The sequence below is a fragment of the Suricata suricatta genome, chromosome 7, assembly GCF_006229205.1.
Source record: "Suricata suricatta isolate VVHF042 chromosome 7, meerkat_22Aug2017_6uvM2_HiC, whole genome shotgun sequence".
Classification (NCBI taxonomy): Eukaryota; Metazoa; Chordata; class Mammalia; order Carnivora; family Herpestidae; genus Suricata; species Suricata suricatta.
The window spans coordinates 77,066,759-77,094,689 of record NC_043706.1 but is presented as its reverse complement, the minus strand read 5'-3'; the positions used below and the strand labels follow the sequence as shown (position 1 = coordinate 77,094,689).

The 27,931-nt window shown below is 37.7% G+C and overlaps 1 protein-coding gene across 1 annotated transcript in view; it reads left to right on the top strand.

The window, feature by feature from the left end:
- Window positions 1–27,931, top strand: part of MDN1 (midasin AAA ATPase 1) — a 167,775-nt gene that overhangs the window by 44,826 nt on the left and 95,018 nt on the right. The window contains exons 16-32 of the mRNA XM_029943195.1: window positions 2,207–2,418; window positions 9,715–9,818; window positions 11,097–11,241; window positions 11,715–11,811; window positions 12,810–12,923; window positions 15,156–15,303; window positions 15,788–15,898; window positions 18,640–18,791; window positions 19,747–19,925; window positions 20,519–20,727; window positions 20,899–21,045; window positions 22,054–22,195; window positions 23,493–23,627; window positions 23,709–23,847; window positions 24,453–24,591; window positions 24,897–25,027; window positions 26,509–26,653. Of these exons, the coding sequence (XP_029799055.1) occupies window positions 2,207–2,418; window positions 9,715–9,818; window positions 11,097–11,241; window positions 11,715–11,811; window positions 12,810–12,923; window positions 15,156–15,303; window positions 15,788–15,898; window positions 18,640–18,791; window positions 19,747–19,925; window positions 20,519–20,727; window positions 20,899–21,045; window positions 22,054–22,195; window positions 23,493–23,627; window positions 23,709–23,847; window positions 24,453–24,591; window positions 24,897–25,027; window positions 26,509–26,653 (2,449 nt within the window). The remainder of the gene's footprint in view (window positions 1–2,206; window positions 2,419–9,714; window positions 9,819–11,096; window positions 11,242–11,714; window positions 11,812–12,809; window positions 12,924–15,155; window positions 15,304–15,787; window positions 15,899–18,639; window positions 18,792–19,746; window positions 19,926–20,518; window positions 20,728–20,898; window positions 21,046–22,053; window positions 22,196–23,492; window positions 23,628–23,708; window positions 23,848–24,452; window positions 24,592–24,896; window positions 25,028–26,508; window positions 26,654–27,931) is intronic.

Here is a 27,931-nt window from a genome sequence, read left to right as displayed (position 1 = left end):
CATGTTGCACCTGGGTGCTTGCTGTTTTCTATGTGGCATCCCTTGCCATCCACAGATGCTTGGCTTACCTCCTTTCCTTGCTTGCTTTGGGTTCCCTTTAAATTCTCATCTTTAACAAAGCCTTTCTAACTGTCATATCTAAATTACCAGTGCCTTCTTCACCCATTCTCCTTTATCTATATTCATAGCACTTAACTACTACTTGATATTTTATAGTAGATGTCTTTTTTTATTCCTTTGTTAGATTGTAAGTGGGGCAGGACCTTGTGGGTTTTGTTTACTCACTGCCTAACACCTAACAGTTACTCAGTGAGTTTTTGTTGAATAAATGGAGTAAACAAATGTATTTTCTAATGTGTTAGTGCTTACTGGTAAACGTACATGAGTTTGAGGTTCTCATACTTTTTCTCTCTGCAGTCAGATTCTGATAGATACTCAGTATCAGCACTGGTTTTACGTGTCCGTGGTTTCTCTCTCACAATGACTAAATAGTGTCCATGAGTTTTCTTTTTTCTTTCTTTTTTAAAAATTTTTTTTAAATAGTTTATTGTCAAATTGGTTTACATACAACACCCAGTGCTCTTCCCCACAAGTGCCCTCCACCATCACCACCACCTCTCTTCCCCCCTCCCCCCTCCCCCCCAACCCTCAGTTCATTCTCAGCATTCAATAGTCTCTCAAGTTTTGCATCCCTCTCTCTCCCCAACTCTCTCTCCCTCCTCTGCTCCCCCTGGTTCTCCATTAGGTCTCTCTTGTTTTCCTGCTAGACCTGTGAGTGCAAACATATGGTTTCTGTCCTTCTCTGCCTGACTTATTTTGCTTAGTATGACACCCTCAAGGTCCATCCACTTTCCTACAAATGGCCATATTTTACTCTTTCTCATTGCCATGTAGTACTCCATTGTGTATATATACCACATCTTCTTGATCCACTGTCCATGAGTTTTCTAATTGATTGTTGGAAAACGTATTTGTTTTTGTTTCTGTTTCGGTTCTCAAATTATTTTTCTTGGAAATAAAATTTATGTCATTGTATTTGAATTATAGTGTTTAGTATCTTAGGATATGGAAAATTGTATGTCTGAAGTTTTCCATGAAAAAATAGCGCTGTTTGAGCAACTTCTAGCTATAGCAGTGTTTGTATACTGTTCATTCTCACCCTTCCCTCAGTTATTAAAATTTATGTGAACTGATTTCCTAGTTCCCCAACCAGAGAAATACTAAAGAATAAGAGAGAATCTAAATACTAAGAAATAAAATGTTGAGCTTTGAAGGGCCACAGACCATTGCAGCCTCTAACATTTTGTTGCTGTCCCCTCTCCTCCAGTTTTTATCTCTTTGAGAGCAATACTTTCCCCCATCAATTGAGAAGTCATGAGCTGCATTCACTTTTCTTTTTTTTTTTAATTTTAAAAATGTCTTTTAATTTATTTTTGAGAGACAGAGAGAGACAGCATGAGCAAGGGAGGGTCCAGAGAGAGAGGGAGACACAGAATCCGAAGTAGGCTCCAGGTACTGAGCTAGCTGTCAGCACAGAGCCCAACGCGGGGCTTGAACCCACAAACTGTGAGATCATGACCCGACCAAAGTCAGATGCTTAACCGACTGAGCCACCCCAGCGCCCCTGCATTCACTTTTCTTAATCTAATCAATTTCAGATCTTGTATTTTCTTCTAAAATATTCTGAAAACTTCTTTGTCAATCTTAATAACATATAGCTTATCATTAAGACCTATACATAATGTTTATTTAAACATGTTAGTAAAATAAGTGACATGCCTTTCACTGCCCAACTAGGAATTTCTAATTCTTTTAATAATATTGTTTTTACCTTCAGTGTAGACCCTTCAATCATTTAGAATGGAGAAAATAGATTATAATTTAAAACTTTAACATAGATTGTTATGTTACATATAGAGAGAGCAAGAGTATGAGCAGGGAAGAAGGGCCAAGGGAGAGGGAGAGAGAATCCCAAGTAGGTTCTACGCTTGGGGCAGAGCCTCAGCGTGGGGCCCAGGAGTTGGATGCTCAACCAGCTGAACCACCCAGGTACCCCTAAAGCTTTAAAATAGATTCTTAAAGTATTTTGATATTATTTTTGGTTTTGATTAAATGAAATCTTGGACCTATTTCTATTTTCTAAGACATAATTTCTGATTTCTAGTGGCTTCAGAAGTGTGGAAATTACATTTACCTTTTTTTTCAGTTACAAACCTGTGGATCATAAACTTATTTGGCTGCCCTTACGGGAGGCATTTGAAGAACTCTTTGCCCAGACATTTTCCAAGAAGCAAAACTTTACATTCTTAGGGCACATTCAGACCTGTTACAGGCAGAAGCGGTGGCATGATCTCCTCAGACTAATGCAGCATGTACAGAAGTCGGCTGTCAACAAGGATGGAAAAGAGTGTGAAACTGGTAAGAACAGGACCCATACTGCTAGTGGGCGAACATGAGGCTGTGGCTTAATTAACAGAATTGAAACCAGTGACCAGAGTGTTAATGGAACTAATAAGCACAGCTACAGACTAATAAACCAGGCTGTCATGTTTTTCCCGACTCTTCTCCTTCAGGGAGGCAGATTCGAGACTTGCTGTCCCATCTCCTTGTTTGGCTGCCTCTGTTTTTTTGTTTTTTTTTCCTAAGTTTTTATTTTAAAGTAATCTCTGTACCCAAAGTGGGGCTCAAATCTGTAATTCTGAGATCAAGAGTTGTGTGCTCTACGAGAGCCAGCCAGGCACCCCTTAAGTAAAGACCTTTTTTGCTATGTAATTGACATCTTAAATGGCTTTCCTGGATGTTGGGCACATGAGCTATAGTTTAGTTACAAATTTGGTGAGCCAGCCAGGAGCTTTTTGCCAGTGGTTCATGAGCTCCCAGCTGACAACAAGAATCTGGTGGAAAGTCAAAGCAGCTGCCTAGGCTTTTCCCTAAGGACGACACTCTCTGCCCTGACTGGGTGCTGCTAGTGCTCCGTGTTTAATTTAGCTCTTGTGGCCAGGAAGTGGTGTTTAATTTGGGCAGATGTGTCTGTGTGAGGTTATTTCTTCCTTCCATTCGTTTGGCTCTCTTAGCATCCTTCCCTTGCTTGGTTAAGAAAGGTTGACTAGGAAGCCATTTGGTTCAGTTGGTGAAGCCCTGACTTCCAGGGAAGAACCAATGCTCAAAGAGGTACTTTGGGCTTCATTTATTTGGTTTCTTGCTGCTGCGTTGGGGATCTTTGGGTAAAATCAGCTGCATTCTAATTTGAAAATGGGATATGACAATTTGATTCCTGAATGCAGTCCTTTGGGTTATATTCTTCAAAACTGGGCAATATTTAGTTACAAAGCTATGAAAGGAAAAAGATGATGATCTTTGCAACATTGCTTGGTCATAATATTCATTAGACTCCAGAAGACAATGACCAATTAAAGAGTTCATAAATTATAATATTATTTTGCAGTTGTATTTATTCTGTAAGATTTTGTTTGCATCTAGTGTATTTGTATGTGTTTATGTTTGTTGTAAATAAGAGATATTTTCTGTACCTTTGGATAGTATTGCTAAAATTAGTTTGTAAAGGAGTTCTGTTTAAGCTTATTTAAAGGCAAGTGCTTATAAGCATTGGACATTCTCAAACTCAGAAACTAACATAAATTTTCCAAGTTTACATGACCTAAAAAATATTTGGTATTTTTTAAAATATTTGGTATTAAAGCTAATTTAAGATTGTTAATTTAAATTTAATTGGTTTAAGGTTCTTGGTTTAGTAGACATGTCTTTAGAATTACAGCATTACTTTTATTCTGCTTGGATTTACTTAAGTCAAATAAGTTGGTACTAAAAGAATTTCTTAAAATATATGTTGCTTGGGAGAATGACTTTCTAAAGTTTTTATGGGTAATCTAAACATAACTATTAAGAAAAAAGAAACAGATTTAAATAAGATAAAAAGATTTGTAGGTTGGGGCGCCTGGGTGGTTCAGTTGGTTGAGCGTCTGACTTTAGCTCTGGTCATGATCTCGCAGATTATGAGTCTGAGCCCCATGTTGGGCTCTCTCCTGACAGCTAAGAACCTGGAGCTTGGTATGGATTCTGTGTTTCCCTCTCTCTCTCTCTGCCCCTCTTCCACTCATATTCTCTCTTTCTCACTCTCTCAAAAAAAATGGATAAACATTTTTAAAAAGAGATTTATAGGTAAACTTATAAGTAGCTTTCAGAATCTTTGGTAACCTAAAACCTTAAAGTTTTACGAAGTTAATGGGTTAAGTAAACTAATTAAATATCTGTATCATTTCTAGGTAAGAAAACATTAATTACTAAACATAGTTTTATCTGCTTTTGGCCTCCTGTTACAGAGAAACTAAAGATATTTGGGTTTATTAGTAAACATGTTTTATGCTACACTGAGATGAGGCATATATTTCTAAAAATTCTTGAATGTAGTCCTAAATTTAGCAATCTAAAGAATGCCAGTACAACAGTTTACAATTAGCTACTACTTAGTTTTCACTACAAACTTAAGATTTCTAAGAGTTAAGAATTCTAGTACATAGAATTATTGGAAATGATAAGGGAAACAATTCATGTATATAAGGAAAGTGACACTGGTAATTTAAAAAGAAAAATTTAGGACAAAATGTGAATGTTAAAAGGAAAGTTGTAGAAAGTTTGTGAGAAGGGAATCTTTGGAAAGGAATTTTTGTGCATGGTAGGCACTAAGATTAATGATATTAGTTGTTTTTTTTTTTTAAAGAGAGATCACGTATGTAGGAGAGAGAGAAAATCCCAAGCAGGCTCCTTGCTCAGCATGGAGCCCAACACAGAGTTTGATCCCATGACCCTGGGATCATGAACTGAACTGAAAAAAAAATCAAGAGTTGGACACTCAGCCGACTGAGCCACCAGGAGACCCAAGATTATGGATATTAGTATGTAGAGTTTATTATGGAGTGGTCTACACCTGGGTAAGAGAAAGGAGTAAGAGAGCAAGATTAAGCGGCAGAAGTTGAACAGTGACACAATGTTGACAGAAGCTGTAGCTGATTCTCTGAGGAGTTCCAAAGTTGGATTGTCCTTCAGAACCATCCTAAATTGGGGCTGGACTTCTGTAATAGTAATTGGAAGTAACCACCTGGGAAGAGGGCATGCGCTTGGCAAAGCAGCTGTCTTCAGTCAAGGTAGTCTGTGATGGCGTCTGAGAGTTGAGGACTGAGAGCCTTTAATTTTTTTTTTTTTTTTTTTTTTGAGAGAGCAAGAGCATGAGCATGTGCAAGTAGAGGAGAGGGAGATGAAGAGGGAGAGAGAGGGAGAATCTTAAGCAGGTTCCATACCCAACACAGAATCCATCAAGGGGTTCAATCTCAAGACCATAATTATCATGACCTGGGCCGGATGTTCAACCAACTGAGCCCCCAGGTGCCCTGAAAGCCCTTCCTTTCTGATGGAGACTCTGGTCAGCACATCGCCACATGTACCACAAGAGATCCGATTTGTGCAGTACCCTAGATGTCCTCATCCCAATAAGTGTATATCAGCATGGGAGCTGACAGGGAGGAGAAAAGGAGGGACTGCATTCATTTATAAAGAATTAATTTTGTTGGAATGAGTAAATTTTAATACTGGAAGTATATTGGCATAAAACTGGAATAAGGTTTTTCTGTTAAAATGACAGTTTCCTTAGATTATTGGTCTAATAAGAAATTATAAACAAAAGTTTTTCTTTATTAATGTAATCTGCTTAGACAAACAAAGTTTCTATGTTTTGTTTTTATTAGGTCCTTGATTATTTAAGAATGTTGACTCTTAATATTAAAAGACTTAAGTGTTGCTAACAAATCTGTAACCTTCTGTATTTGCCTTTAGAAACCCTTATTGCTGCCTTGGCTAAATAGATAATTAAATACTACTAAGTTTTATAATGATTTATAATCCTATTTTGTCATATGCTTTAAAACTTTCTGATAGGGGTGCCTGGGTGGCTCAGTTGGTTAAGCCTCCGACTTCGGCTCAGGTCAGATCTCATCTTCGTGGGTTCGAGCCCCGCTTCGGGCTCTGTGCTGACAGCTAGCTCAGAGCCTGGAGCCTGCTTCCCATTCTATGTCTCCCTCTCTCTCTGCCCCTCCCCCTCTCATGCTCTGTCTCTGTCTGTATCAAAAAAAAATTAAAAAAAAAATTAAAAAAAAAACTTTCTGATGTTTCTGACAAGCTTCCCCAAATTCAGCTTCTTAATGAAGTCTTTTTTACTAATTAGGCTTATTTATTTGGTATGTCAAATTACATGGGAAGCATCATCAAAGAAGTGATAAACCTTCTGAGGTTATAAGATTTTATTATGTCATCACTTGTAATTCTAATTATTGAAATGCTGACAAATTTCCTTGTCAACTACATCATAATGAACTATCAGATCTTTTAACCATGGCCATTTTTTGGTCTTTACATCATGTATAGTTATTTTATCTTACTGATGGTCTTGCAAATACATTTCATCTTTAAGGCAATCCATGGAAAGGTTTTTGACAAATGCAGTTTTCTTATATCTTTAACATCATAAAACTAAACTAAGTATAAATTTCTGGAACTAATGAAAAAGCTAGATTCAAGCAGAATAACATGGGACTAAAAGAATTGAGAAAAATGGTTATATTTTTTATGACTTAGTTTTAAACATTGCTGGCTCTTTAATGTTTGCTCTTCCAGGTTTAAGGAAAGGTTTTCTCTTAAGGTGTGACTTGGAGAAATTTAATACAGTATTCTTTTGTAAACATGTATGAAACATGCATCTTTTCCCCTACGTGATTCCTCCAGAATTCAGAAATTCTCGGTGAATAGTCTTATATTTCATGGAAGTTATAATTATTAGCATAAGTTCTTGAAGAATTTGTTCTCCTTGTAACAGGACACCACTGGAAATGTTGGTTATATTACCAAGGCTTTGACTGGAATGTCATATTTGAGTGCAAAATGCATAGACTCAAATGTGACCACCTAGCTATAAGGATGTAGGTTGACTTTATGGAGCCAATAAAAAGCCCTTTAGAAATAATCAGTTGCTTATAGTGTTCCTAGCAGCCTTATCAGGCCTGACTTTGAGAGCCCGCTTGCAGGACTGCCCCCTGAGCTAAGACAACTGTTAAAACAAACTGACCTGTTCTCAAGACTAAGACTGGTTTATAAGATCTGAAGCAAACTTCCTACCTAGGGTCAGAACAGTTAAACTCAGGCCAAGAGGAAACAATATTGAATTGCAGTGTTTTTCTAACAAACAAAATCTTGTCAAAAGTGGAGAATGTTAATTTTTTAATGATTATTTATTTTTGTGGGGAAGGCTACAGAGGATCCAAAGTTGGCTCAGCACTGACAGTGCAGAGCCTGACAGAGGGCTCAAACTCATGAACCATGAGATTATTACCTGAGCCGAAGTTGGATGCTTAACTGCCTGAGCTACCCAGGTACCCCAAGAATGTTAATTTGTAATGGTACACAAAGGCTTTAACTATATTGTGGTAATCCTTCAACAAAATTGAAGCCCTTTCCTTAGTACTTGCCCATGGGGCTAGTTGGAAGGAATGGGGACTTTTGATGTTGGAGAAAAAAAAGACAAAAAAACGGAAGAGCCAGGATCACCCAAACCTTGGATGGTGACACACCTTCAGCACCAATTTAACCTACCATCTTTGGGACAAAATTTTGCTAACTCTTCTTGTAAGCCCCAATAGATCTTAAGGTATTTATCAGGAGACAGACTATCAGATGAGTGTGATTACTTTGGGTTACTGGCTTTGCTATTTTTCTATATACTTTATAGCAGGTTGAATCCCCAAGCAATAAAGGCTGGACACTAGATGAAGGTTTTTGCATATGCTTGAAATGCTTAGAGACACCGCCAGCTGTGTCTCTAATAGAGGAAAAGACAGTGGCCAGATTTCCTGCCTTTTTACCTGCATAAGGATCTGAATATGGACATGCAGAAAAACAGACCAGATGGGTGTATCCAGATCGTGACCACTGAGGCTGCTGGAATCCACTTGGTCAGAGTGGGCAATGCTGTGTTAGCCCTCCAGGACCCACCTTCTCACCTTATGAGAATATTCTTCTTCACAGTTAAATATTTTCTGCGTTCTCCTGCTTACTGTGTCATTGGTGTCACAGGTCAACCCCTACCATTATGTAATGCCAGTTGGCTTTGAGGGAAAACCAGTTTATATCCAAGACTTAACTTAGGTAGCTGGCTTTTAATGGAATGAGGAGATTCAGTAGAATCTATTCAATTGTGTTAGAGACTGGTTCCAACAGCAGTGACAAACTCAGCAAACATCAGAGCCTTAGAGCATTGCTGTGAAAGAACTGGTTGGTGATATATAATACAGTTGTCAGTCACAGCAGAAAAATGGGATGTAGTGATAAGAAAGCATTGGGGGTGCAGCTCTTTCCCAAATTGTGAAGCCCTTTATTCTTGATGAAGTTTATTTGCTGCATGATGAAGATAAAGGACTTTAGCTGTGTCATAGCTTGTCTGGTTGCTGGATATGTCAACTTTTCTATGTTGCTCCGAAACAAAGAAGAAACTACTAGTTTGGTCAAGCAGAATGTACATGTCAAGCTAAGTACCAGGGAATATTTCCAAGAAAGCACGAAGTTGTTTGATTCCTCAAACCATGAAACTACACCCTGTTTCAGCAGGAAGTAGCTAGAGCTGGCATCCTCCCAATTCCCTCAGGAATGAAGCATGATCAGAAGACAATGGGGATTGAAACTGGTAACTAAAGGGTTAATGGGACTAATGATAAGTGCAGCTGCAGACTAATAACCACAGATGCAACTTTTTACCCACATCTGCTTTTGTTTGCCTTTAAATATCCCTGACTCTTTTTTTAGGACTGTGTATTTGAGGCTTGCTTTCCTGAGTCTCTTCATTTGGCTGCCTCTTAAATGAATCCTTGCAAGCTCTATGATTGGCTTTGCTGCGTGTCAGGCAGATAAACTTTGGGGTTTGGTTATAGAATTAGGAGAGGACTTGGGGGTGGGGGGGAAAATGAAGCAATACAAATTGGAGCTTTCTAGGGCTAGGGGCAAAAATTGCTCCTGTGATTCTAGGCATGATTTCCATAGAAACATGATTGGCGATGTACAGGTACCACTTATGGGTCAATAAATCTTATTTCCTTAGAAAATAAGTTCTTCCAAAAAGTTGAATTCTACAGCTGAGGGGCTTTTGCTAGCATAGTTATCTTCTCTGTGCTTCCTTATCCCTAAAAGGAGAATAAAGGTACCTACTTCAAAGGCTTGTTGTGAGGGATAAAAGAACTAACCTATACTATACATGCATATAAATTAACTGATTAGGATAGTGGCTGGCACATAGCATTACATAAGTGTTAGGACTTTTTTTTTTTTTTTAATGTTTTATTTATTTTTGAGAGACAGAGAGTGTGATCAGGTGAGGGTCAGAGAGAGAGGGAGACACAGAATCTGAAGATAGGCTCCAGGCTCTGAGCTAGATGTCAGCACAGAGCCCAATGTGGGGCTCGAACCCACGAACCATGAGATCATGACCTGAGCCGAAGCCGAATGCTCCACTGACTGAGCCACCCAGGTGCCCCTAGGATGTATTTTTTTATATATATCTAAGATGTTTGATTTTTGTGTGAGTTTTGCTCATTTTGTATGTTTATGTCAAATGTATTACAACCTAAAATGTGTGTTAAATTCTTGTCTGTTCTTTTCTAGGGTTACTCCTAAAAGAGAAATGGGAAGCATTTGGTCTTAGACTCAGCCATGCTCAGCAACAGATGAAAATGACTGAAAATGCCCTGTTGTTTGCTTTTGTAGAGGTATTTCGCTTTGGCTGGCTACTTAGGTTAAGGGAATGTTGGTTTGATGCAAAATGAAAGTTTAGGCAGACTACTGTTATTATTGATATTTTTAGTGTTTGCTGTTTTGCTGTTTAAAATTTAATAAACACTAATAATACTTTGGGGAGAGGATTTCTGAAAAATGTCCTTAATGGAAATTGTAAGGTCTTGAGAAGCACCATTATTTTTAAAGTTGCAATTGAGGACAACTAGTGAACTCTGTTTCATGGTGGGGGCCGTGGGCAGGAGATTTGAGTCTCTTCACTTCAGGCCTTACTTTCTATTCCAGTAAATGGATAGCTGTACTGTTTTCTGTCCCACGACCTTGTGGGAAAGATCAACTTAATTAAATTTTCATGATGGAAGGTTTTTCAATTCTTTTATGGCATACTTGAGACTACGCCCTAATAAGAGGTAGGAATCTTACTTGAGATGGTGTTTTGGTGAGAGAGTAAGTCATTCAACCATATGTCCATCAGTATGGGAAATTTGGTCATCAGTGCTTAATCTTAATAGGATTTATTTCTAAAATAACCAATTAGGATTTCAGTGCTTTCAAAAGAGAGTTTATACCTATTTAATGACTTGGCATTACAATAGAGTTCAATACATTTGTTTTGTTTTATTATTCTCAATTTATAGAAGATTCTGTTAGGATCATCATGAAAACAAAAGTACAAAGCCATTTCCTAATAAAACAGTTCAATTTTTGATGTTCTGTCAACTGAGTAGATTTTAATATTTATTTTTCAATGTTCTTGGAAATAGAACTTGAAGAGATAAATCAGTAAAGATGAGGAAAGATTTATTTTGATATTCTTCAACAAATGTGAAAGGCTATGTATTACAACTATACCTTCTTAATTTAGTCATTTATTTCGTCTTTGCATACTTATCAGTATACTGACCTTATATTTATTTTGGGTGCTTTTAATAACCATTTGGGTACACATAAACATCTGAATACATTATAAGTTACCAGTTACCTCATCATCTATCTCCTGAGATGATTTACTGTTGCATCTCTCTGTTAGGCTCAAAGATATTCCCTTGACCCTCTGGACATTTAAAAAAAGGTTAAATTTGGCCTTAGCTCTGACAACAAGCTGGCAGCCATTTGGCATTTAGGGTGAAAGCTCATCAAATACAAGAGGTTTGCCCTTGCCTCTTATTTCTAACCCTGCTTACACAACTGCTCTTGGTGAGTGTATCTTTATTTGAAATGGATTTTTAACATTTTACTTTATTGTTTTTTAGGGTACGCTAGCTCAAGCTGTAAAGAAAGGAGAGTGGGTCTTGCTGGATGAGATTAATCTGGCTGCTCCAGAAACTTTAGAATGTCTCAGTGGTTTACTCGAAGGCTCCTCTGGTTCCCTGGTGTTGCTAGATCGAGGAGATACAGGTAGCACTTGATCCCGTTGTGGTTTAACTTGGCACCAGGCCTTTTGGCCTCTTTAGAGTAATATTTTTTTGGTTAGGTGCATTACATAGGCCTCCCAGTGTTCAGTCTGTAGTACTAATTTTCTACCAAGTTAGGTAGGATGGGGAATGCAAAGAATAAGATACTCTGTCAAGTAATTTCTGTAGTAGGTAATAGATGTGCACACTCAGTGACACAATACATGCTGCTCAAAATAATGAACAACCATATCTTAAAAGATAGTGGAATGGCAGCATAAGATTAAGGGGTACTAGGTCTGGAAACTTTTCAGTGGGGTTCAGAAAAAGCAAGGATCATTTAAGCAGCCAGCACCAACTGAATCTGAGGCAGGGTGTCTTGTCTTGAACTTCTGGGGCATTAGGTAGTCTTCCCCTGTGAACCTGTTGTTGATCACTTGATGTTACCAGTTGAGAATTTATATTTTCTCTAAACAGAACCACTGGTTCGTCATCCTGACTTCCATTTATTTGCCTGTATGAACCCAGCAACAGATGTGGGCAAAAGAAATCTTCCACCGGGAATAAGAAACAGGTGAGGAGACATGCACTGGTTCCTGGGAATTTTTTTTTTTAAGTTCTCTTTGTTTATTGTTTGGTAATAACAGCACAACCAAACCTCATAACAATGCTTGAAATTTCTTCATCTCTGAAAGGCAGAGTCCTTCCTTCATTATTTGTCATATTCCTCTGCTTTCTCCAGAACACTGGAGAATTTTTTCCTTTGGGGTGTTAGTATGACACTTAATGGATCGTGGATATTGTTGGAAACAAAATTTTTTCTTTCTTCAGATGTTCTTGTATTTACCAGAAAAATTTCACATACTGATAAAAGTTTAAGTGCATTTTAGGATGGAATCCCCTTGCAATGGACCAGTGATTTGTAAAAGCCTCTTAAGTTTCACTTTTCATCATTAAGCACTGGCTGACACCAATAAGATACTTAGTTGTTGGTGTTTTATATATGTAACATTTGGAAAAAGGTGAATGATCTAATTTTTTGTTGGTGGTCTTTTGTTGAATTTTGAGTTTTAAAATGATGTTAAAAATTTTAGATTCCTCCCTCCATTATAAGAGTAATAAAACCTTCTTAGGAAAATGTTATAAACTACAGTATGTATTTTCCTTTACTCCCACAATTTTACTTTATTATTTTTTCCCCACAATTTTATTTTTGGTGGTTAAGGCTGTTGATGTTTTGTTGTTATTGCAGCATGTATGTTTTATTACATGCAGTTAGTATCAAAAACACCTCTGAAAACGAGGATAAATATCATCTTTTTGTAACTCTTTCTTGCAAGGAGTATACATAGAAAACTTCACTGCATAGAAATAAAAGATTTTTGGTAACAATTACATTATCTTTCGTCTCGTTTTGGTCCATCTATTTCTAGATAAAAGGCTTTTATAGTTTATACTTTAAACAGCTCAAAGAGTTTACATAACTTATTGTGTTTCCTGTCTCTTTATTGTCGTAATAGTTGTATTAACTCCCTCAAAGTGGGTAATTATGTAATAATGATTGTCTTCCAGGTTCACAGAACTTTACGTAGAAGAATTGGAAAGTAAAGAAGATTTACAAATTCTTATTACTGATTATCTGAAAGGACTCAGTGTGAATAAGACCACAGTGCAAGGAATTATCAGGTAAGTTCTTTTTTCTCTTGATAAACATTTCCCCTGAACAAAAAGTATATACCTCATGCATCTGTAGTTACTATTTCTTTTTTGCTAGAGAGGGATTATTATTAAGGTTTTTGTTTTAAAGTTGGGACCTTATGAGCTCCTTTGGATTTTCCTAATGAAGCTACATTGAAAGCTTCAGAACCACCACATACGAGAATAAGTAGAGAATGCTCTCCTAATTACTTTTGTATTCTTCACTAGGAGTTTGGAAGATGTAAATGGCTTGTATTTTGATCTATCTTGATGAAATCTTAATTTTTGGAATTTGCATTCTAATTTAGTGGGATGTAGGGGGAAAAAGATTGATAAAATAGGGGCACCTGGGTGGCTCAGTTAAACATCCGGCTTTGGCTCAGGTCATGATCTCACGGTTGGTGGGTTCGAGCCCCGCGTCGGGCTCTGTGCTGACAGCTAGCTCAGAGCCTGGAGCCTACCTCAGATTCTATGTCTCCCTCTCTCTCTGACCCTCCCCTACTCGCAGTGCCTCTCTCTGTTTCTTGAAAATAAATAAAAATCATTAAAAAAAAGAAAAGATTGATAAAATAAGGATTCAGGTTTAGAATTAATTGAGGCTTAACAAAAACACACAGGCTGGCCATGTGGCTTGGAGCTTTCTTGAGTCTTTTTTTTTTTCCCTGTTTTTGTTTTTTATGCCATGTGGGACGTGCACAATCTTTTTGAATCAGACAACCAGATTCTCATACAGGCTCTGGCAGAAATGAATTCTTTCATCCTGGGCACATTGTTGTTTTTGTCTTTGTTGTCTAGATAGAAATACATACTATGTAAGGTTATTTTTGTTTTCTTTTTTAATTTTTAAGGAGAGAGAGAGAGAGAGAGAGAGTATGGGGGAGAGGAGCAGAGGGAGAGAGAATCTTAAGCGGGCTCCATGCTCAGTGTGCAGCCCAGTGAGGGGCTAGGGGCTTGATCCCATGACCTTGGGATCATGACCCGAGCTGAAATCAAGAGTTGGATGCTCAAACACCTGAGCTGCCTGTGGATCCCTATGTAAAGTTTTTGAAATAGGATCATCTTAATGTTTTACTTTGCATTTTGTGGTTCTTTATTTTTTATACAAATAATTATTTAATTGCCCAGGTACTAGGGATACAGCTATAAATAAGAGACAGAATCCTGATTCTCTTCATAGAGCTTTTAATTCAAGAGGTGAAGATAACCAATAAATAAGGAGATACATGCTATAGTTTTAGGTTGTGGTAAGTGAAGAAAATAACACCCCAAAATGGGGATTACAACATATAGGCTTGGAGCTCTATCTTAAATAGGTTAGTTAAGGAGGCATTTGTGAAAATGATCTGGAATGGTTTACCAATACCACATTCTAAGATTGAAGAACTTTTTGTTAGCCATGAATATTTGGACAGAAGTATAAATATGTGTGGTTAAAATTCAAAAGTGGAGATAAACCAGGCTCGATAAAGCAGAGGTTCTTGTAAAATGCTAATAGTACAAGTAGAAGACACTACTTTCTGCAGAGGCAAGAATATATAGCTAGGTAACAAAGAGGCAAGCCAAATCCCATTTCGACGAGCACTTGGATTTCATCTGTGACACACATTTGGTTACTTTTGGTCTTGCGTAGCTGGTCATGAATTTAGTGACATTTTAAATTTCTTGCATGTTACGTTTCAGTCTGAAACTTCTTCTGTCTTGTCATCTTCTGGACCTCTAAAGTGTGTGGCAATGATAAGAATAACAGTCACCTTATATTCATGCTTTTTTTTTTTTTTAACATTTTGTCATTAGTGATTATGGCCATATCTATGATTTTTCTCTGTGCTCATCCATCACAATTATAGCTTATAAAGGGACTTTATTTCTGCATTGTATTAGAGCTAACTCTGGAACATTATGTTTGGACTCTATATATTCTTGGTGAAGACCTCTCCTGTCTCACTCTGTTTTTGTTAAGAATCCAATATTTCTCACCTCTCTTTTCATCCTAAAGGAAATTGATAGATCCTTCTTTTGAAAGAGCTCCTGAGTGTGTGAAAAATAGATTTAAAAGAGAATGTGAGAGGTTTTGATGAATGCTCTAGGAAGTTGTATGCAAGCATCACCGTCTAATTCTGTAAAAATGGCTTTGGGCCTTATGTAGAAAAATGGGAATAACAGCAAAATAGTCAATGCTAATCACTTAATAACGTTATCTGACCTCCGTCTTATTTGTAGCTTGTACACAGCTCTACGGAAAGACTCTGGGACAAAATTAGTGGACGGAACCGGCCATAGACCTCACTACAGCCTTCGGACTCTTTGCAGGGCCCTGCGATTTGCAGCCTCCAATCCATGTAGCAACATCCAGCGCTCACTCTATGAGGTCTTTTTAAAGTCTGTGTTTAGATGGGAGCTTGGCGGATGGGCTCACCATCGGAAGGGAGGGAGTGATTTTGTGTATGTGGGTTTGCTTGTGTTTTCCATTTAGTTAGATCAGCCCAGAGCATTTCATACCAGAGCTTCTCTGACCTTCTTCTACCATCCTGTCACATTTAAAAGTTGTTCAGTGTTTGGCCTGGGGGGGGGGGGGGGGGGGGGGGGGGGGGGGGGGGGGGGGGAGTGGTGGTGTGCGCCTGGGGGCTCAGTCGGTTAACATTTGACTCTTGCTTTTGGCTCTGCACTGGGCATGAGGCCTGCTTTGTGTTCTCTCTCCCATTTCCTCTGCCCCTTCCGTTCTCTCTCTCAAGAAAAAAAAAGTTCTGGAAATCAGTACCACCTAAGAGGTTGAATTTGTTCCCGAAATATGTTGGCCTGTTACTGCAGATGGGTAATTAGTATGCATATTTGTTTTTTCTTTTTTCTCCCAGGGCTTTTGTTTGGGTTTCTTAACACAACTTGATAGGGCCTCACATCCAGTAGTCCAGAAGCTCATTTGTCAACACCTTGTCTCTGGCAATGTAAAAAGTCTGCTGAAGCAGGTATGTTTTTTATTTTTTTGACTTGTTTAACATGAATGAATGGCTAAATTATCACATTTTCAGCTGTCTTTTTTTAACAAAACGTGTTTCTAATTATAAAAGTAATGTTGGAAAATATTTAAATATAGAGGGTATCTTAAATGGTGAAAATTCCCAATAATCCTACTCCTACTCTTTAGAAATGAAAATCTTACAGGTAGTCCTTTCTACCTAAATTATATTTTTATGATATATTTACATCCCGACTGTGTGCCTAGATTTATCAAGGCAAATTCTTTGTTTTTTTATTTTAATTCCAATTTATTTCATATACAGAGTTCTATTTCAGGTATACAATGTAGTGATTCAACAATTCTATATATTATTCAGTGTTCATCACAGTAAGTGTTCTTTAATCCCCTTCGTCTATTTTACCCATCCACACACTCCCCTCCCCTCTGGTAACCATCAGTTTGTTCTCTATAGTTAAGAGTCTATTTTTTGGTTTGTCTTTTCAGTTTTTTTGTTTGTTTGTTTGTTTCATCAGGTCCATATATGTGTGAAGTCATACAGTATTTCCATTTCCCTGCCTTATTCCACCTAGGGCCACATTCTAATACACCTATCTAATATAAATGGTTTAAAACAGGATTGATCATCTTGGGGCACCTTGGTGGCTCAGTTGGTTAAGCGCCCAGCTCTTTATAACGGCTCAGGTTGTGATCTCAGTCATGAGTCTGAGCCCTGTATCAGGCATGGAACTGAGCATGGAGCCTGCTTAGGGTTCTTTCTCTGTCCTTCTCTCTCTGCCCCTCCGCCACTCATTCTTTTTTCTCTGTCTCAAAATAAATAAATTAAAAAAAAAAAGAAAAGAACCATCTCATAGCCTAACTGAATCCTGGATACATTTTGTGTCATGTACACAGAGATCACTGTGACATGGTTTCTAAAGGTTACATAGTATTTTGTTGCTTATACCATAATTTGTGTACACACTTCACATCTGACTATCAGTTGGGCTTTTTTGGTTGTTGTTTTTCTTTTTGCCTATTAAAGACAATAATTGGGTCACCTGTGTCACTCGGTTGAGTGTCTGACTCTTGATTTCGACTCAGGGTCATGGGATTGAGCCCTGTGATGGGGTTGGAGCCTGCTTGGGATTCATTCTCTCTCTCCCCCTCCCTCCCTCACTCTCTCTCTCTCTCTCTCTCTCTCTCTCTCTCTCTCTCTCACCCTCTCCCCCCTACTGTCCCCTCCCCCATTTGCACATGTTCTCACTCCCATATTCTCACAAATAAAAAAAATTTCTAAATAAAAAAAACACAACTATTTCAGTTTGACAAAAGAAATTATAGAATAGCATAGGACTGAAAGATACTGAATAAGTGGTTTACCACCTAAATGGCTTTTTATGTTGATTCATTCCTTTTTAGGAAGAAGGAGCCTTATGGACTTGGGAAGGACTACTTTAGATTCAATATATTTTCCTCTTTAAAAATTATACCAGTAGGGTGCCTGGTGGCTCAGTTAGTTAAGCATCCAACTCTTGATTATGGCTCAAGTCATGAGCTTGAGCCTTGTGTTGGGGCTTGGAATTTTTCTTTCCTCTCTCTGTGCCCCTCCCCCCGTTCATATGCACACATGTTTTCTCTCTCAAATAAACTTTAAAAATTGTACAGGTAACACATGAATTTTATTTTTGGTAAAACATAAAAACATTGAAAAAAGGATTCAAGCTTGCTTTGATTATTATCTCAGTACCACTGTCCTTTACTATCTTTGTGTGTTCCTCATGGTTACATGTGATTGGAGGCTTGAAAATTTTTTTCCTTACTTCTGAGCTCAGCTGAGGAGCCCTTGAAAGCAGTAACTTCAATGGTAGTAGCTTCAGGTTAGGTCACTAAATGTTTTAGGAGAATACTTTTTTGTAGTTATAAGTCTGACCATTTTTCGTTTATGAAAATGACAGTTTTGTAAAATACAACTTCACTTCCATCATATCTTCAAAAGATTATGCTGTCATCCACAATATTATCCTTGATAGATTCACTTCTCTGGATGGTCGCTTTTATTTTTAATGTCTTCTAGGCAATCCAGAATGTAATAATGCAAAGGCCATCTTCCTCAATTCAACACTGGTCCTGCTTTTAGGAATGTGGTTTATATGAAGTACATATATTTGATCAAAGTACTTCATCAGAGTGGGAATTTTAATAGGTGAGGAAAAAAAAACTGAAACATAAATTATTTGAGACCGTATTTGATTTAATTTCTTCCCCATACTCACCTACCACCCACTTGGACTTAAAAAAAAAATTTTTTTTTTACATTTTTATTTATTTTTGAGAGAGAGAGTGAAATAGGGTGTGAGCAAGGAGGGGCAGAGAGAAGGAGACACAGAATCTGAAGCAGGCTCCAGGCTCTGAGCAAGCATTCAGCACAGAGCCTGACACAGGGCTCAAACCCACGAACCATGAGATCATGACCTGATCCGAATTTGGACACTTAACTGACTGAGCCACCCGGGCGCTCCCCACCTGGATTTTAAAATGAGTACATGTCATCATTTTGATCTCATTCCTCAGAGTAATTTTTTTTTTATATTTCACCTATGAAATATAATGGCTTTAATGTTGAAAGCATTCAGAACAGGGTGGCATTCTTGGTGATAATTTATTTTCCTACCTTATTCCCCTCTCTGAAAGAATACCACATTTGTCATTGGACTGTGTGGTTATTCCTCTATGACTTGTGTCTTTCAGCCTATTCCAGAACCAAAAGGAGGTCGTCTTATCCAAGTTGAAGGATACTGGATTTCGGTGGGAGACAAGGAACCTACAATAGATGAGACCTACATTCTTACATCTTCTGTTAAGCTAAACCTGAGAGACATAGTCCGTGTGGTTTCTGCAGGGTATGTGGACCTTTTCTCTTATTGCTCTGAAGCTTTACCAGGATGGGCATTGATGACATTCTGGTCTTCTATCGTTTTCAAAAACGCTTCATTGTTGTTTATTGGCTGAGTGTTGCTTTTCTCCTGGCACAAAGCATTGTTTCTAGTTATACCTTTGGTAGGAGCAATACAGATGCCAGTTGTTTTGGCCATCTTTAAAGTTGCTTTCCAGTATTAGGCTGATGAATACTTATCACCCACTATTTAAGTGAGTACCATTTACTGTTTCTCATGAGTACTGCAAGAAAGGATGAGATTGCTTTTTTCCGTATTTTAAAAAAAAATCTTTTTTTATGTCTTTATTTTATTTTGAGAGAGACACATGAGCAGGGGAGGGACAGAGAGGAAGACACAGAATCTGAAACAGGCTCCAGGCTCTGAGCTGTCAGCACAGAGCCCTATGTAGGGCTCGAACCCACGGACTGTGAGATCATGACTTGAGCCAAAGTCAGGTGCTTAGCCAACCGAGCCACCCTGGCGTCCCTTTTCTGTATTTTTTGAGGAACCATTTTTACATAGAAATTTCTCAGAACTTAAGAAACGTTCCATTGGGGTGCCCGGGTGGCTCAGCCGTTTAAGCGTCTGGCTTCGGCTCTGGCTTGAACCTCACAGTTCGTGGGTTCAAGCCCTGCGTCGGGCTCTGTGATGACTGCTAGCTCAGAGCCTGGAGCCTGCTTCAGATTCTGTGTCTTCCTCTCTCTCTGACCCTCCCCTGCTCGTGCTGTCTCTCTCTGTCTCTCAAAAATAAACAAACGAACAAACAAATAAATAAAAAAGAAACGTTCCATTAGTGGTGCATAGGTATATAAAGATGTTCTTTAATGCTGATAAATTATGCATTCTTTTTTAACATTACTTGAATTAATTGTAGTTTCTATCTTTTTCTTAAATTACATTATTGGCTCATCTATTGAAGAACCTATCCAGTGTTGATTCAGGGAGAGACATCAGTTGGTAAGACAAGCCTGATCCGGTGGCTGGCAGCAGCTACTGGTAACCACTGTGTGCGTATTAACAATCATGAACACACGGATATTCAGGAGTATATTGGTTGTTACACATCTGACTCTTCTGGGAAACTCGTGTTTAAAGAAGGTAGGATTATTATTTCATTCCATGGGTGTAGATAGTCATTCTTTTAAACCTATTTCCCCAAGTAATCTTCATCCTTTCCAGTTGAAGCACACAACCTTTGCTGTAATAGTCAGTTTTCCTTTCTTTCTGATTTCCCTGGTTAAAGAATGATGGTGATGGATCCAGTTTCCTTGGAGCATCATTGATCTAATCAGCTACATACACGACTGCCGCCAAGTTTTGTAGAGTGCAGTTGAGCTACTACTTCATTTCCTAGAGACTCACAAGAATGGGGTGAATGTTGAACAAAGGGGAAGCCGAGAATAGATATGAGAATGTGGTAATTTAAATGAAGTTGGACTGCAGGGAGGAAAATAAATCAAAAATGAGATATTTGTCAGCCTTATCTCCCCTTCTGTGTGAAATAAAAAAGGTTTCTTTGAAAATTATGCTTCCTTGATATTCAACATCACAAATTATTTTGAGGCATGACTAACTGTAGGAAGTTATTTGTTTTGAAATGTAATGTCCTAGTACTTGTTGATTCATACATAACATTTTTTAAAAACTTTGGGCTAATTTATGTACTAATTCTCAGTGTTTGTTTTTTTAAGGTATTCTTATTGATGCTATGAGAAAGGGCTACTGGATTATTTTAGATGAATTAAATTTGGCCCCTACCGACGTGTTAGAGGCACTGAACAGACTGCTGGATGATAACCGGGAACTGCTCATCACAGAAACACAAGAAGTTGTTAGAGCTCACCCTCGGTTCATGCTTTTTGCTACCCAGAATCCCCCAGGGCTCTATGGAGGCAGAAAGGTGTGTAGCATTTGCCCCTTACTCCATTTGTTATCCCATTGAGTGGTAAATGTTCCTTGATAAGACTGAGATTTTTTTTTTTTTTTAATTTTACTTCTTTTGAAGGCCTCCATTTTGGAACCTGGGTGAAAAGGCTCTTTTTATCATGTATTTTTCCTATGTGTTTCCTAGGTGCTTTCTAGAGCCTTTAGGAATCGGTTTGTGGAGTTGCATTTTGACGAATTGCCTAGTTCTGAGCTGGAAACAATCTTGCATAAGCGCTGTAGTTTGCCACCCTCCTATTGTAGCAAGTTGGTTAAAGTCATGCTGGACCTTCAGGTATCTCACCTATCACTTAGTTTCAAATGAAATGTGTTGATTAGATTTGTTGATCAAAATTTAACGTTTGAGAGCCTTCTCTGGTAGACACAGCAGTCTGTCCATTTCTCATAGTATGGACAATATCTTTAAAATGCATTCTGTTAATATCCACTTTTTGGTTTTGTAAATCAGTAATTTAATAACATGCTGAAGTTTTTCTCATATATATATATATAATATATATATATATATTATATATATATATATACACACAATAACAGTTCCCTACTTGTGGTTAATGTTGGGATGTTTTGTTTAGGTTGTGATTTGGCATTGGCAAACTACAATTTTTGTTTTTTTAAATGGAGCTAGTCCTTGAATGGACATAACTAAAGATACTATATTTTATGTCTCTGCCTTTTCATTTGTGCAAAGCTACAGTTTTTTGTATCCCATTTTAAGGAGTTAAAAGTGTTATTTATCAGAATTAATACTTTTCATTTCTAGAAAGATAATAATTAGCAGTCTTAAGACTATATTCCCAAATAATGGGAATAACATTTCTGCGTGTTTGCCACCATTTGTATTCATAACTTTTTCTATATGGTATAGGAGATGGAATTCCTTTTTATTTATTTATTTTTTGGGTGTTGTGATTTGAAATTCCATTGTTATATTTTTATACATAAGTTTGAGTATTTATCTTCAAAGGATTGCTTTTCATTTACTTTTTAAAAAAATTGTAGTTGAATGAATCATTTTTTCAGTTTATTTTGAGAGACAGTGTTAGAGGGGGGCAGAGGTTCTGAAGTGGGCTCTGTGCTGACAGCAAAGAGCCTGACAGGCCTCGAACTCACAAGCTGTGAGATCACGACTTGAGCTGAAGTTGGATGCTAAACTGACTGAGCTGCCCAGTCACCCTTGATTGAATTATTTTTATGGGTGCTTTCATCTGCTAAAAATTTTATATAGGTTGTACAGTGTGCTTGCCATCACCCTTTTTCATTTGTTTTGATGTTTTCATAGTCCTATCGCAGAAGTTCTTCAGTGTTTGCTGGAAAACAGGGCTTCATTACCCTCCGCGATCTGTTTCGATGGGCTGAAAGATACAGATTGGCTGAACAGACCGAAAAAGAGTATGACTGGCTACAGCATTTAGCCAATGATGGTGCGTTTTCAGTTGGATGTTCTCAAACCGTTTAGTTATGTCAGATATCAAACTTTTCAATTAAAAATGTTTTTCCAAATTGTGGTCTATATATACATTTTACTAGGTATTCCAGAAATAGTTTTTCTCCCTCCGGTGCCAACCAGGTGCTTTTGAAAATGGTTCTTATCTGTAGGCCTGTGTGTTAATATATTGGGATTTCTCCAGTTTTCTCCGTGTAGGAGGCACAATGCCCATAAGACTTTAGGCAGGTGGTTGGTGCTGTCTTTGTTCACCATTTATCTATAACTCAGTAACCATAGGAAGCAGTGCTTCTGGATTATACAGAAAGCTGACAGGTTGGGTTAGGTAATATCAGAGTTTTGAGAGAAAACAGTTTTGTCATCTGAGACTCTTGATTGGTCATTTTGGTTTAATACATGGGAAGAATTTGTATGTTTCTCCATATCCTAAGAAACATTTCAGAATCTTTTGACTTGAAAGGTACTTTTGAGTCATTAGTAGAGTCGTTACAAGGAGAGTAAAACTAATCCTTGAGAGTTGTATTTTTTTTTCTTTACTGGTAAAGAGTTGATAGATGGAGGAACACATAGTTTAGAAAACTTTAAAGAAAGTCTTTTAATCAAGGCATAACATACAGTAAAATGAATGCATGGTATTTTTTCATGTATAAGGAAGATAAATTTTTTTTACATATGTATGTATCCACATGAATCAACATCTAGATCAAGGTTTAGAGTGTTTTCCAGTGCCTCAAAAGATTCCTTCAGGTCTCTTGCCAGTCTCAACCTCCCTTGGAGGTAACCACTACTTTGCTATCTATCACCACTGCTTTGATTTTGCCTGTGCTTGGACTTCAGCTAGTGTCATGTGGTATGTTCACCTTAGATTTTGCTTTTTACTCAACCTAATGTGAGGTTCAGTCATGCTGTTCTGTGTATTAGTACTTCATTCTCTTTTCTATTATTATTGTAAGCCATTGTATAGATACCATAATGTATTCATTCTCTTGTTGATGGACATCTGGGTTATTTCCCCTTTTTAGCTATTATGAATAAAACAGCTCTGATTATTCCTCTATATGTCTTTTTGTGCACACATTTATTTGTGTTTAGGTCTACCTAGAAGTCATGTTGCTGGGGCACAAGGCAGCCAAAGTAGGTTGTTCCAAATTTCCAGAATAGTTCTGTAGATACCCTTTCCACCTGCAAGCTTCTAAGAGTTCCTCTTGCTCCGTATTCTGAACATCCCTTGGTATTATACCTTGACACTTGATGATTCCTTTTTTTGTTTCCAGGTTTTATGCTTCTCGCAGGCAGAGTCAGGAAGCAGGAGGAAATTGATGTGATTCAAGAAGTCATTGAAAAACATTTCAAGAAAAAATTGTGTCCTCAATCCCTTTTCTCCAAGGAAAATGTCCTGAAATTACTGAGTAAGTAGGTCAGAATAGCTAGAGAAAATCAGTTGAGTTGTACTCTTACTAGAAACTAAATATTTATTCTGCCTTTTATAGGTACATTATCAATTCAGTTATCCAAGTTGGAATCTGAGTTCAGCCATGTTGTATGGACTGAGGGCATGCGGAGACTGGCCATGCTGGTAGGAAGGGCGCTTGAATTTGGCGAACCAGTGCTGCTGGTTGGAGACACTGGGTAAGGTCCTCTGCTTCTGTGACTGTAATTCAATATGATGGCTCATTTTAGTTCCACAGGAGTACTTGAGTAATCGCTGAAGGATTATCAGGAATGCAGTCTTTGTGTTTTTTTTTCCTTTCTCTTTTCCTCTTTTTTTTTTTTTTAAGGGCATGTAAGAGATCTATTGTTGACTTTTCCTTCAGACCTTTGTGATAGAAAAAATTATTTATTGCATTATTATCACTGGAACAACTTTTTTCTTTGTAATTCTTCTGAATGGTGACATCCATTCTGTAGGTGTATACAGAAGAGTAAATGAGATGCTATCTCTTGAAAGTCTGTAATGATTGGATTTCTTTCTCATCCCTTGGTGATTGTTAGTAGACGTAGAAAGGATGAAGTTCACGCAGTATTTGCTTTTCTAGATGAGGAATATCGTAGGGTGCTGATATTTGGGGGAAGGGTACCCTAAGCCCAGGGCTCTGAGGTCATGTGTTTTCCTGCAGTGTCTGCTGCTGCAGTGAGGCCCTCACCAGGGCTCCTCTCTTTTGCTCCCTGGGGTGTTTGTGGATGTGTGTTTGGAATTTTTGGTCCTTATTAATCTGGTGTTTATTTCTTAATAGGTGTGGGAAAACTACTATCTGTCAGATGTTTGCAAGCTTGGCGAATCAGAAACTATACTCTGTCAACTGCCACTTACACATGGAGACGTCAGATTTCCTGGGAGGGCTGCGACCAGTGAGACAGAAGCCAAAGGACAAGGTCTGTCCAGTAGCAAATGATGTGGTGTTCACTCATTTGAAGAACTGTAGTTGGTTCTGTGCATGAGTCAGCTGTGGAATTTGTTTATGGAGAGATTTTTATTCAAGGTTTGATATGTATCTTTAGATTTTCACTTGTCTACAAGGGGCCTTAATGAGCATCCTGTTGTGCAGGCTTTCTTATTTTTAGATCCTTAATTTCTGCAGAATGTCCCTTCACTGCAGCAGACACCAGTTAGCTGTATGTATATTGTCTTGTGGCACCACCTCCTCTTTAATTGCACATCCCTCTTTTCCAAATTGTAGGAAGAAATTGATACATCAAGACTTTTTGAGTGGCATGATGGTCCTCTAGTCCTGGCCATGAAGGAGGATGGCTTTTTTCTCTTGGATGAAATCTCACTGGCTGATGACTCTGTTCTGGAAAGACTCAATAGGTATATGTCTCTAAGAGTCTGTTTCTTGGTTTGGCTCTTTTTTTCTTTGTTTTCTTAAATTCAACTTAGGAGTGAAATCATATAATATTTCTCTTTCTTTGACTTACTTAATTTAGCATTGTACCCTCTGGCTCTATCCATATTGTTGCAAATGGCAAGATTACATTCCTCTTATAGCTGAATAATATTTTATTGTATATTTATATATATCCCATTTTCTCTAACCATTCATCTATTGGTGGATATTTGGATTGCTTCTGTAATTTGACTGTTGTAAATAATGCTAATGTAAACATAATAGAGGTGCATATATCTTTTTGAATAAGTGTTTTCATATTCTTTGGGTAAATACCCAATAGTGGAATTACTAAATTATATGGTACTTCTATTTTTAATTTTTTGAGGACCCTCCAAACTGTTCTACTGGTCTGGTTTTTATAGATATTAATTCTTGTGCACAGTAATGTTCTCCATAGGCTCAAAGTAAATATTTGAAAATAATAATGAGTTAATGTTTTTGTTTTCTGTTTTGGGTTTAGCACTCAGGGTCCTTTAAGGGGCCTAGTTTTTCTGTTTTGCTATCAATAATCAGAAAGATGGCATTGTGGTATGGCAGGGGTAAGAGAAATGAGCCTAAGTTACATCTTTGTAAGGCAAATTTTATGTGGCCATTATCTAAATTCTTCTTTGAAAGAAGTATAATTAGAATTTAAAATGTTATGGCTATAAGGTCTCGAAATCTCAGACCAGTATGAATTTTCATGCATATCTATTTTTCTTTTTTGAAGTTTAATTTGCATACCATAAAATGTATCCATTTAAAATGTATAATTCATAAGTTAGTAAATTTACTGAGGTTTGAGCACCCAACAATCCAGTTTTATATTTCTACCATCACGGAAGGATGGATCTATTTCACCCCATTACAGTATATTTCTGATATTACCTCCTGCTTCAGGCAGCTACTAATTTACTTTCTGGAAGACTGGTCTTTCCAGCACATTTGTATAAATGGACTCTTCTCTCACTTTGCATCATTTTGAGGTTCATCCATGTTGTAACCTATGTTAGTAGTTTGTTCCTTTTTATTCCCAAGAGTATTCCATTGTATAGTTGGATCATATTTTTATCCACTCATCACTTGATGGTATTTGTGTTGTTTCTACTCTGATGAATAATGCTACCATGAATATTTGCATGGGATTTTTAAAATGCATTTTTGTGCATTTTTAAAACAAATGCCATAATGTGGCATGAGTGGATAAAAGGAAATTTTATTCTTTTGATAAGAAATATTGTTCCATTACACAGGAATTGGGATAATGAATCATTTAAACATTTGTGATAGGAAATTATTAACTAAAGTGAAAGCTCAGCAGAGGAGGTAACCTTTTTCCGGTCTAAAAGGACTTTGAAGGACACAAAATGAAGAATACATAAACCTTTTCTAATCTTCATTCTCCAATTTTTCTGTCTTTTAGTGTCCTGGAAGTGGAAAAGTCCCTGGTATTAGCTGAAAAAGGCAGTGTAGAGGACAAGGATAACGAGGTAGAGCTGTTGACTGCCGGGAAAAAATTTCGTATCTTAGCAACCATGAACCCTGGGGGTGACTTTGGAAAAAAGGAGGTAAAATTGTGTTCCTGAAGCATAATTTTTTTCAGCTTTTGACCTCAGCTCACTGGTAGCTGTGAATATAATATGTAAAACTGGATTTGGAATTTATACTGGGTAAAAATTTAAAACCTAGAAAGATATTTTAGAATTATTACAAAGTTGAGAAAGTCTGACAAAAACATTTCCTTATTTTAACTTCTCATTGTGTGTGTGTGTGTCTGAAATGTCATTGTTTCAGCAACTTTGCCCAACCAACCCTTTATATGTGTTACCATAACAAATTCTCTCAAGAACTCTGTATGAAAGTTATTTTCCTACCTTCATGGATGAGAAAAGATGAAACAAATTTAATTTTTTTTTTTTAATTTATTTATTTTGAGAGAGAGAGCACCAGCAGGGGAGAGGCAAAGAGAGAGAGAATCCCAGAGAGGCCTCACTCAACACAGAGCTCAACACAGGGCTCGATCTCACGGCAGTGAGATCACAACTTAGCTGCTATCAAGAGTCAGACGCTCAGCTGCTGAGCCACCCACTGCTCCAAAAGTGAAATTTAATCTTTTTAATTTAATCTTAAGCTCTTCTTCTGGAATCTCCTTTCTTAAACACAAGTGTGGCTTTGAGTGCTTTTACAGTGACTTGCAGCCAGGAACTCTTCTGGTTTTGCAGGTGGAGCATATCTATTCTTTCCAGGGATTATGCAGGTTATGCTTAGACTATTTGTAAAGGAAAGGGTGGAAAGCAGTTCCCTCTGTTCAGGGGGTAGGGTTAGGGTCCAACCAGGATCCAGTACCCTGAGCACCATAGCTTTCAGGCTCATGACCCCTCTCAGTGGAGAAGTCTGCTTGTGTGTTGATCCTGGTCTGTTAGAGTTAGGAAAATGGTAATGTGGTGGTAGGTCAGGGATGATGAGAACGAAAGTAATTAAAATTCTTGGTAACTTGATGGGCACCCCTAAAATGTGAACATGATGTTTTGAACCTGATTTTCCTCTGTAACAAAGTAAGAAAAATTATTACTCTGCCTCGTGAAGTGTTCTTAAGAGAAGAAATAAAGTAAATCACAGTTTCAAACATAATATAAAATACATAGTACAAAAACTGGTTCCTGGGGGCACCTGGGTGGCTGAGGCAGTTAAGCATCTGACTTATGATCTCACGATTCATGAGTTTAAGCCCCACATTGGGCTCTGTGCTGACAGCTCAAGAGTCTGGATCCTGCTTTGGATTCTGTGTCTCTCCCCTCCTCTCTCTGCCCCATTACATTCTCGCACTTTGTCTCTCTCTCAAAATC